This window comes from Symsagittifera roscoffensis, chromosome 3 (genome assembly GCF_963678635.1).
Source record: "Symsagittifera roscoffensis chromosome 3, txSymRosc1.1, whole genome shotgun sequence".
Taxonomy (NCBI): domain Eukaryota; kingdom Metazoa; phylum Xenacoelomorpha; order Acoela; family Convolutidae; genus Symsagittifera; species Symsagittifera roscoffensis.
The window spans coordinates 51,693,697-51,705,386 of NC_087064.1; the positions used below are offsets into that span (position 1 = coordinate 51,693,697).

An 11,690-nucleotide genomic window follows, 5' to 3' on the forward strand; every position below is an offset into this window, starting at 1 on the left:
TTGTACTATTAGGCAAGACAGGGACTGACGCAGACTGTTCGTCCACTCTAGAAGAGAGTCAGATCAGCTATGACTCGAAGGACGGAGGTGACAGAAGAGGGGGGGTGGCAGCCTACTCCTCCTCCCCTGAACAGCACCTGCACGCTCGCCATCATAATGCACTAAAGACGGCTGCGGGGGCACAGGGTCAGAATGGACAGCCCAGAGACAGGTCCAAGAACAGCAGGAAGATGAAGAGAGTCACGGCTCCGAGGTATAAAACAATAAAATATAATAAAAAATGCAATTGTTGTGCATTTTGTGAACCTCTCAATGGGCCATGTGGTCCGTTTTCTATAACAGAAGCAGTCTTTATTGATGGGTTAGCATTGTGCATGTGGTACTTCATAATTGTATATGTATAACCAGGGGCGGATCTAGGATTTTCTCGAGGAGGGGGGTGGGGCGGATTTTCAAAAAAATTTCGACCTTTTTTTAGGTCGACCAAATTGATTTTCCGAGCTCGCCTAAAGCACTAAAAAACGCCGTTTTGGCCAAACAAAATTTCTGTGCCGCAGGCAAATTTTTGTGAAAAAAAGAAACAGGTCAAAAAAGCCGTTTTTGAGCACTTTTTGGACAATTTTGACAAAAAAAATCGCTGTTTTTTGACGCGCTCCCCCCCCCCCCAAAGTTAGAAGTACCTAAGGGGGACCCTTTGGGTCAGCAGGAGGTCGAATCCCTGAGATGGAAGGCGTCCCCCCCCCAATTCGCCCCTGTGCATAACTATCATATTTTAAAGATGAAAGTCCAAAACGTTTCATGGTCAAATTACTCGACAACATTCATTACCCTTAAGTATTGTTTAATTCATAATTAGATTAGTTTCATGCTCTCCGTCACTCTTCTTTCCTTGATACTAATCCAATTATTGATTTCAACGATCCTTAAGGTTAAGAATAGTGGTGATATTGATATACAAAACATTTTGGACTTACTTAAGTCATCAAACAGGATAGCAAACTGCAAACTTCGGCGAAACTGGTTCAGCTAAGAATAGAACAACTCGGCCTTTTAAAGTGGCGTTTGCTCCCGTTGCCGTATTTGACGAGAAGCCGTGACTCAAATCAATTTCAACGTGGTTTAGTAAATGACGTTTTCGTGCATTATGTTGCAGAAAGTCGGCTTTCAACTCCTCTTCTGTGACTGGAGCCAATGACCCATCTGTTCTGGATCTGGACAGGAGTCTGACTGGGGGAGAGAACAGTGAGGAGAATGAGGAGTGGAGACAGCTGTACCAGAGGGGTCTGAGTGCAGTGAGTGAGTGCAAAAGACCCCAGCACTACTACAAGCCACCTTCCTCCGCCAGACCGGACTTGGTTAGTCCTTGTCTTTTGAATGAAATTATGCAACTGGAAATCATTTTCAGTTCCCCCTTTCATTTTTTCTGAAATTCGATTTACGAAAGCCTGATTTAAAGTGACTTTCGATGTTCTAAACTGTAATAAAGCATGTCGGCGTGAACACGCATATCAACATACCTAACGTGTAAATTACCGAATTAACTATTTTTATACACTTTTATTAGTGTGATTTTACGAGGGGGTTGGAGCCGGGAAAATTAAAAACCACCGAAATTATGCATTGAAATAAGAGAATTCTGAAAAAAAAATTTAGTATCCACAGAGACCGTCTCACGACGAAAACAAACCATTCAACCCCCACCTACCTCGCTCCTTCATTCGCCCAACTCCATCACCCTCCTCGGCTTCTCATGTGACCAAGACCTCAGCGCGTGCCAGAAGTTCGGACCCTTCTCATTTTCATGCTCCACCCAGTCACATTTCGGGAGGGGAGAAGAGAAATGATCCGGTGTCTAGATTCAATGCGTATAATGAGGCTTGGAAAGAGAGAAAAGCGCCAGGGGAGCAGAATCGGAACCAACTCAGGTGGAGAATCAGGGTAAGCGAAAGCTCCGAGAAATCGATTAACGTGGAAAGGCCTCCAGATTTAGTAAACGATATTCTTACTTGAATTGAAAACTGATATGATTAATAAATATACTAGCAATTCTACTGAATTTTCACAAATTTTCATCTTTGCTTTTTAGGAGCAAATGGCAGTGGCTGAAGAGGTCAACAAAAAGGTGAGAAGACGAAACAAACTGAAAGCAGATAATATCTAGAAAGCTCAAAATAGAACTCACTTTAATTATTGCTGGTCTCTGCTGGCATTTATTTTGCAGACTAAGCCTGAAAATTTTATCCTTAAACTTATTGTTGAGCTATTCCCAAAGCTTTCGATAAACTTGTTCGAAAGGAGAAGAACTGCACCAGTGGAGAAACTTGCCTAATAGCGTAAATTTATGTTACCAAGAATATATTAGAAATTAGAAAAATGACGATTTTTGTTTCAATTGTACTCTTTTTTTTCAAGGAGTGTTATAAGTAAATTTGTCTTCTTACTTTCTGTGGAATAATCTTGTACCTAAAACTAAATTATGTTTAATTGAATTCAGTTTAGAACAATCAAGATATAGTAATATAAGTTGCTCGTTTCAGCGCAATTTGAAGCCGCCAAGTAACCCATATGTGGTGCCAACTGACAAGAAGAGACAGGACTTACGTTGGGAGGTCAGGTGTAATCTGGCTGCTCACAAACCAGGAGCCAAAAACACTCAATACTACTGAACTAAACTTAAGTCACGTGATGTATAAAACCATCACGATTGCCTATTTCTAAATGTCGATAATTGTTACCCAATATCATCTCGGACTTTTTTATCTGTTCGCCGAAAGAATGAGAAAGTGTTACGTTTCTGTCTCGAGATGAGAGTAAGCCATGCTTCGAGGCCTGAAGTTTTTTTCTTTTCGAGGGTTTTACCTAAGCTTAAAATTTCAATCGCGATGGATTGTAATACAAGTGCTGCTTGGTTACTATGAGTGCCTTAATTTTAATTGCGTTTTCCTTGTGTCATCGTTTTCCATGTGCCTTTGCAAAATGACATTATTGTCGTACTTTTGTAAATAGTTGTCAATAGTTTTACAATTTTTAAATAATTGAAATAAAAGTTTGTACAGTGCGTAACTTATAGGGAGATCCAGTGTAATCTCCTAAATAAGGAAAAGAAAAAATTATTGTTATATAAATTGGTAGTATCAAGAAAAAGCGACAAATTTGTACCAAGTGATAAATAGTAGCTTAAAATCTCGCCTGGCGTTGGGCGAGCGCTGGCACTCCGATAACTACCAGGAGTTTCTGTAAGCAGTTCGGCTTTGATTGCGATGTAACCAGTTAAAGACTACTAATTGTTGCTAACGCAAGTTGTCGCTTTTTCGATACAAAAAATTTAGTAATTGGAGAGAGATGCTTTCATCTTAGCGAGAGTGCAGACTTTTTATTTGCGTTTTAACTCTACGGCTATGAATTAGCTATTCTAAAAACAACGTCTAGAAAAATCAGTTTTAATTTTTAGCGTATTTGTTTGATTTTTTTTACTCAAGCGAAACTGCTGGTACAGTGTTAAGCGATTGGTCTATTTATTTTGAGCGCGAGTTAACATTCTTAATGTGCAAATATTGTACAAAGGTTTTGAAAAGAATATCGGCCCTGAAACAAAGTTGTTGCTCTCTCAAAATCGTAATTGCGATCTGCAGATGATATGATTCAAATCAAGTTTTCAGACATGTTGGAGCTCGTTAAAAACATACGTTTAACAGATTCAATTTTTTCACATGACACTCAGAACAAATCCACATGATATTGGGCTTAGACAATTTTTCTTGTTACACAAGCAATGCTTGTGTTATAGTATGAACTATCTTTTCAACCTAAGACGCAAATATTGTTGCGATAAAACGTGTTCATTTTGAAAGTGTTCATTTTGATTAATAACCAGCTATTAAGTACAGCTATTGTAAAGATTTTAACACCGACTGTTTATGTTCCGACTTTCGTAACGGAATATTTGTGCTCGGGGTGGCTTTTTTCCGAGATATTTTGATATTTTTTAACTAGCCATTTGTGACGGAATTTTTTCATATCGTTTGAAAGGTATTGTTGTCCTGAGCTTAAATTTGAAAAGATCTTTTTCCTGTGATCATTTTTTGTAACTTAATGACGGGGTTTAAAAATCGCTCTTTTGGTCAATTTGGAAAATTAATGCGCGATATATTTCGGGCTATTAACACTTAAGCGGGGATTTAATCGGTCTTAGAAGTCAATCCAAATTAGTTGCAGGAAGCTTATTTGCCATAATTGATTTGTTACTAGTAGCGAAATTTATCACTTCGTACTTTATATGGCGTGTGGAGGGATAATTTTCACAAAAATCTCAATTTTTAAAAAAAAAACTTTCATTTTGTTTTAATTAATATATATATTTTTTCATGTTATTACTGCTTCATAGACCTTAAAAGGCAGTCAGAACATTCAGGACTTCGCCTTGATACGAGCAGTTTTGTTTTTCGAATAGTCTTTAGCTTCAAGGTATCATGGATTTGTAGCGTAGAGGTAGAGAGGAGGGGTCGAACCTGGGCAGGGCCGGATGTTTTAGAAGAACTTTTTCGCATACGTTGATTACATCATTTCGCGTGGGGTGTTAGAACAAGGGAAATTTACTTTTTGTTTGTGTCGTTAGAGGGCTCTTAGCTTCAGGATTTATCAGAGGTATTCTCGTTCGAAAAAAGTGACGGCATGTTTGTGCTCGGGTGGTTTTGTTTCTCCGGATTTTTTTCGATTCTTTTACTAGCAATTTGTGAACGAATTTTTTAATCATTCAGAAGGTATTGTTGTTCTGAGCTCAGTTTCAAAAAGTATACCACTTGTGATCGTTATTCGTATAAGTTTTGGGGCTTTCAAAGTTGGCAATTTGGAAGAAACAAGACTGCTCGTATATCAGGGCAAAGCCCTGAATGTTCCGACTGTCCCTTAATTCATATCGAATAGTTTTTGGGAAATGAAATTATTGAAAACCTATACATTTTGGACAATATCAAAGTGTAAAATTTTGAGTCGTACGAGTATAATACGACCAGTTAGCTAGCCTCAATTCAATTTGGAACGAGTTTTTTGTGCGGGATAATTCGCCTGGCATAAATATTTCGCGTTACGCTCTCAGCATTATGAACAATCTCTTCAAAGCGAGCATAATTTAGTCCAGAACGACAAATTTGACAATTTTCAAACCCCCAGAACTTTATTAAGAATAATCGGTGGTGAAGTATCTTTTTATGTATGAACTCAGGAAGTCGATATCTTCAATGGGGCACAAAAAGTTTTTGTTGAAAATTATTATTTCTACCGGTGAAAATTGACTGAATGAAAAAACCACACCGAGTGTAAATATTCCGTTTTCTTTGAAAGTCGGAACAATAAACAGCTATTAAGTACAGCCAATGGTAAGGATTTTGAAACAGACTTTTTTTGTTCCGAATTTCGTAACGAAAGTAACAGAATATTTGTGCTCGGGGTGGCTTTTTCGAGAAATTTTGGTTTTTTAACTATCCATTTGTGACGGAATTTTTTTTTCATACTGTTCAGAAGGTATTGTTGTCCTGAGCTTAAATTTGAAAAGATATTTCACCTTTGATCATTTTTTGTAAAGTTATGGGGGTTTAAAAAATTGCCATTTAAGCCAATGGTACAATTAACGCGCGATATATTTCGCGCTATTAACGTGTAAGCGGAGATTTAATCAGTCATAGAAAGCGTTCCAAATTGGTTAAAGGAAGCTTACTTGCCGTAATTGATTTGTTAGTAGGAGCAAAATTTATCACTCTGTACTTGATATGGCGTGTTAGGGGAATTTAAAAAAGTTTTCATTTCATTTTCATTACATTTAATTTTTTCATGTTATTACTGCTCCATAGACTGCTCTATAAATTGAGGCATGTTTGTTGGTAATTTTTTTCTTCAAATTGACTCGTAACTGCTAATGCGCCATAAGTAGCGTGCATCACTTAAAAAATTTTGTAGACTCAAACTTTTACTCATTCAGCTTTTCCCAGTAGCCTTATCGGTCATATTTTTGCTGGTGTATGCGAAGTGCAACTTCGACTCTGTGTAAAAAAATAGAGTTTTAATATACCTTGCGTTATTATGCGCCTTAATATCTTGCGGTCCTCTTCCTATTTGATGTAGAGGTAAAGTAAGTACCTGCGAAACAAAAAGGATAATTTTACTATTCCGACTCTACCTTGTTTATCTGGATGCGTAGAAAAATATTTAAGATAGATTGTTTCAAACAATTAATGATCAAATAATCTTGATCAATCTGCCTTGAGAGAAAATGTTGATCTTCATAATTCCGACACATTTTCGTTTTTCATATTTACGAAGATTTCTCGCTTAGCGATTGATTTATCTCTTCAATTGTCGCCTGCAACAAATTGTCGCAATACCACCAATTCAAGGTGCACGACATTTTTTTGCTTCCTTATTGCTCTAATTATTGCTTGAATTATCGCTATGATGCAATTGTGCAAGTATGTTTGGTTTTTCCTAGTGAAACATATAAAAACCTAAAATTGCTTTTAAACAATTTTAGAGATTTTTCTTTGTAAGTTTAAGATTTCGAATTAGGAAGTTTTTTTAAAAGTCAAGGCTTTTTTTCCTTCCCCCCACCTGCAAATTTTACAAGTTAAAATTTTGTTCACATGTTCGATTGTTATGAAAATTGACATACGGACTAATAAGGTTATGAAAAACAAATATGGTCTTCATAATTAACCTTGTAAACCACTCGTTACACCAGAAAATTGATGTTTGTGTAAGGTAGGTGTGGGGGATCAGATGTTAGGTAGGTGTGGGGGATCAGAAAATAAAATTATTAGATATTATTTTATCACTTGAATTTTCAGTTGACGTAGCCTTGGCATTTTTTTCTTCATTACTTACGATGAATTTTTCCTGGACCGCTTCATCTTTGTGAAAGTTGATTATGAGCAAAAAGATAAAAACTTTTTCCTTTTGGCATGTAGCAAAGTATAGCTTGCGTCATCGCGCATTGCAGTTTTTAACTGTTCTATTATACTATATATTATATATGCATCTAAATTGCGAGCAAAGAATTCGCAATAAAAACCGCACAATAATGTAAATAGGCAGAATAGAAAAATCCCCAAATTTCTCAAATATTCTATTTTATCAGAAAATTAAAAATATTTCAATTTTCTGAGGTTTGCAAATTCTCTCGAATGTTGGCTGAAACTGTGGGAAAAACTTGCAAACAGCGAACATCAAGTCAATTCTCATTTAGTTAAGCTTACACTAATCAACCAACGTTTAGGCGGCTGGCTGATTAGATTCTTGTTCTGATAGTTTTCAAGAATTTCAGATGTCCTTGTTCCAAATGTTCTTTTTAGGATATTTAGTATTCTTTCCAAATTGAACCCATTTTCTCCCAATCCTGCTTCCTAAGGGGCACTTTCCAGAACGCAGAGCCCAAACCCAATGTGAAGAATTTCGCGTCTCCCTACTTCGAGAGGCTCTCATCGACACGGGGCATCGGGTATGCGACCTTTATCGTTACCGCGTTCAAGTAACGAAAGTCACAACAAAATCTAAGTTGCCCCCTTCTTTTTAGCAATGACAACGCCACAAGCCCATGGGGACTTCGACGGCTCGATCATGTCATATTTCATTAACATTTCGATTTCTTTTCTGCATGCTTCTGTCTTGTGTGGGGTCATTCTCCTAGCTCCCTCCCTATGAGGTACCGAACCCTCTTCTATTTCTATCTCATGTTCTACAAAATTGCAGCAGCCTATATCAGCCTGGTGCTTCGAAAAAACCTCTGCGTTCCGATTCAATACCGATCTGAGCGAGTCTAGCTCCTTATCTGATATTTTGCCTTTCAGGTGCTCTATCTCAAGTAGGACCGGCCTGTTTGAACCTAGTTCTTTTTCTGTTGCTCTCTCAGGAAAAGTCGAGCAACTAGACAGCCCATCGTCTGTCTCCGATTTCATTGAAAACAACTTTTTAAAAGACTTCAATTCATTTATCCTCTTTAATATGCATTCTTGGTTGACGTGTAAAGAACATTCAGTTACTTCATATTTCTTGAAGTTCTCCACACTCTGATACTCTGTGCTCAGAGGCAAGGCGTAGCCAAGTTTCTTGCCTCGTTTTATCGTCAACGTTGTTGCCTCTGTGTTCAACAACACACTCAAACACAGTCCGCTCTGAGTGAGTGAGAAGCTTCGTCCTAAAATAGCTGAGCTTTTACTGTTTGGGTTGGGAACCAGACACACCTGTCTGTCGTTACTAAGCTCATTCAGGTTTCTCATCCTAAATGCACAAAATCTTGTCGTAGGATGAACTGGTCGGACTCGTCGAGATTTTCGACGACCAGGAATTTCATCCAGAGATGCCTCCCTCCTAGCTGCAACGAGATGATGGGGGTCCTTCCGGTCACGTATACTGCACGCTGATTAGCCACTGCTAGTCTGATGTTAGTCGGAATCAGATCCGACCTATCAAAACCCATGTCGGTCCAAGTGCTCACTGGCATGACAAGTACTACTGCTCCGGTGTCTAATAGTCCTTTCACGGAGAGTTGTCTACCGTGCACGTCCAGTACATGCGCGGCCAGATCGGCTTCACAGCCTATGTGGACTGCGTCTTGTTCAAGCATGGCGTTGTGTCCGTTTCGTCGGACCTCAAGCTTTTCTCGACCGTTGTAGATCCGGCATACTGAGTCACTTGCATCGGTGACGTGAGCTTTCGTGTAAATGATGATGCCGTCCTCATTCATCAGAAATGAATGTGGGCCATAGACTTCGATGTAGTGTCCATCTACTTTCATTGGTCTCGGTCCACCTGTTGCGGGCCTAGATTCCAGCATGGGATCTTTCTGTCTCAGGTAGTCCGCGTAGATGTCCAGGTGTACTGCCGTGATCTCGGACGGTTCGCTCAAGTTCTTCACCACCTGATAGCCTGCGACCGATATGACCGACATTACTTTCGTCCTCTCTCTTGTCATACCGAAGTTCTTCCCCGAGATGACATTCAACTTCAAACCCTGCTTCTTGGGTTCCTGGTTATCGTCTGCTTTCGCTGTTTTTCCTAGAATGTCAAGTTTCCCGCGCAGCTCTGTATTTTCCAACTCCGACCTTACCCACTGCTCAGCCTCTTTGGTGGCCACTTCTTGCTAAACATTTTGTACAGTGGTCCGTGCCGCTAAGACATAATCTACTAGCTGACTCTATCTCCAGGTTCGAGGCAATCATATCATCAGGTAAGGTTTTCACCTTGTTTGTGAATGTGCCTTTTGTAACCTCCTTCTTCCGCGACTCGACTTCATTCATTAGGCGTGCTCGGCTAGCCTTGACGCCTGAAAGTGCCTGTTCTTGGCGGGGATGCTTCGCGTCCGCCACTGCATCCCAGAATTGAGTGCAATACGACTTAAAATGTCCCTCCAAATAACAGAAGAAGCATCTCAGACCATACTTCATTATGAGTCATCTCACATATTCTTCGTGATCCTCGTCGGTTGCATCAACGTCGTCAAAAAAATAATCTATCCTTTTCATGTTTTGCTTCTAAGTAGAGCAGGCTGAAACTTGATGGTCCATCGAACCACAATTCGCACACCACCTCCTCTCATCCATGTCATAACGAAGTCTTTACCAACTGGAGCTCGCGCCAGTATTCGTTCCGCTGTAGTTACGCTTTTACTGTAGAAGTAACGATTTTACGCCCTTGGCTTTATGAGCAAAAACCTCACGCGATTTCATGCGCAAATCATCGGGCGTGGGTACTGAGTCCGCTGACAAGATGAAGTGTGTGGCCAACATGGTTTTCAGCTCATCACTTTTTACTCCATCCATGAACTTTAAGGCAATGGCCAAGTTCCATTCCCAGACCCTCTCGTCGGGGTTACTTCTCCTTCTGAGCAGTTCGAGGTCATCCAAAAATTTGCCTATGGATTCATCATCTCTTTGACGCCTCTTTTCAAACTTCACCATAGCTTGATGTCCCTACATCCCCAAACGAAACGATTCAGCAAGATGTCAAATATTTTGCGAACACTGTCTCGTTCAGTAGTCCTTTTCGCCATTACACAGTTTAGGGCCGTGCCCTCTAAGTTGCTTGTCAGTGCGCTACATTCTTGTAAGTGGGAGTGATTATCCTCCTCAAAGTGTAACTTCATCACCTCTATCCAGGTGTCGATGTGGCCATCTGATTCGTCCTTGTACAACTTCGGCTTTTTGAGTGTCCTGCTTGATCTCTCTCCTCTCTCAGGTAACCTCGAGAGCTTCGTGATGAACGTTTCAAGTGATCTGTTCAAAGGCTCAAACATTGAAGCGTACATCGTCGTGTCTTGCGAGACGGTAGTCAGATTTGGTACTGATCTGACTTGCAGCATTGTCGGTAAACGTGACCCCGATGTCGCATCCGCTTTCATGTTTAGTCTAGTTGGATCCGGAGCCTACCATTATGCAGGGGATCCGGAGACCATCGTTATGCAGGGGCCCAACCGAGATCAAGAACGAATTTTGAGTCTAATCATAGAGAGAGACGGGGCTGCCTTTCTCTATGATTAGACTCAAAATTCGTTCTTGATCTCGGTTCGGCCGGTGGGCTCCGGGTCCGTCAGTTGCCTGACGCGAGTCTTCCATTGGAGCGTGACGATTCTCTCGGTTGCTGCCGCTCAAGATCTCATCAAGCTTCCGCATCATAAGATCAGCTTCTGCATCTAGTCTTTTCTTCAGGTTAGTCATCGTATGAGCATAGGTGTTGTCACGATCGTTCAACAATCGCTCGATCTCTCTCGTCATCTTAACGTCTCTCTCTTGTGACTCCTTGGTTGCCAGGCACTGATCGGTGTCCCGAATCAGCTGAGCCTGATCACTTCTGGCTTGTGACTTCACGTCTGTCATCTAGTCTCTCAATCTCTCATGGCCTTTATGAGCCCTTTCTTCCTCTCGATCCATCCTCTTGGTCATATCGTGTCGCAGTTCTTCAAGGCCTGTCATTACACCGGCAAACATATCACTCAATTCGCCAGCCGTTCCCAGTACTGGTGCAAGACCCAGAGACGATGTCGTCAATTGAGGTTGCAGCCTGGTGCTCGACGACGCACAACCCTTTTGTGTGCCCATCGACATCATCAGCCTGTCGTATGTCGAGGATGCTCCCATCGTTATCCCATCTGATATTGGTCTAGTTGGCGAGTCAGACAACGCTTTCTTGCTCTTCTACTGTCTCGGGCTAGGTGTGAAGTCCATGTCCGAGTGTATCAGCCTCGGACCGTCATATCCAGAGGACAATCCATCAGCTCGGAACGACCTCATGCGCTCATCGTACATCGTCTTGAAGCTTCTTTTCGTTTTTGAACTTGCTTGCTCTTCTCTTGGACTTATGCTCGACATCATCGCATCCTTGCCCTGCTTGACTAGTGAGGATTGTTCTTTTCTCCGACTATTGCTTTTGGTCTCTGACTTTGAGGTTCCCTTAAACAATAGTTCCTCTGTCTTCTGAAACAAGACAATATCCAGAAGACAATCCATCAGTTCGGAGCGGCGCCATGCGTTCATCGTACATTGTCTTGAAACTTCTTTTTCGCTTTTGAACTTGGTTGCTCTTCTCTTGGACTTATGCTCGACATCATTGCGTTCTTGCCCTGCTTGACTTGAGAGTATTGTTCCTTTCTCCGACTATTGTTCTTGGTCTCCGATTTGGTCGTCCCCTTAAACAACAGCTCCTCTCGT

General features: G+C 40.8%; 1 protein-coding gene across 3 annotated transcripts in view; it reads left to right on the top strand.

Moving 5' to 3' along the window:
• LOC134841070 (tyrosyl-DNA phosphodiesterase 2-like) overlaps positions 1-3,058 on the top strand; it is a 124,596-nt gene extending 121,538 nt beyond the window's left edge. For 2 of the 3 annotated variants that reach the window (XM_063856843.1, XM_063856842.1), the window contains exons 4-8: positions 13-253; positions 1,154-1,355; positions 1,654-1,938; positions 2,087-2,122; positions 2,538-3,058. In XM_063856843.1, coding sequence (XP_063712913.1) covers positions 13-253; positions 1,154-1,355; positions 1,654-1,938; positions 2,087-2,122; positions 2,538-2,666 — 893 coding nt within the window. In that variant the 3' untranslated portion in view covers positions 2,667-3,058. The remainder of the gene's footprint in view (positions 1-12; positions 254-1,153; positions 1,356-1,653; positions 1,939-2,086; positions 2,123-2,537) is intronic. The other variant, XM_063856844.1, reaches the window with a different exon arrangement.
• Positions 3,059-11,690: the final 8,632 nt, after the last annotated feature.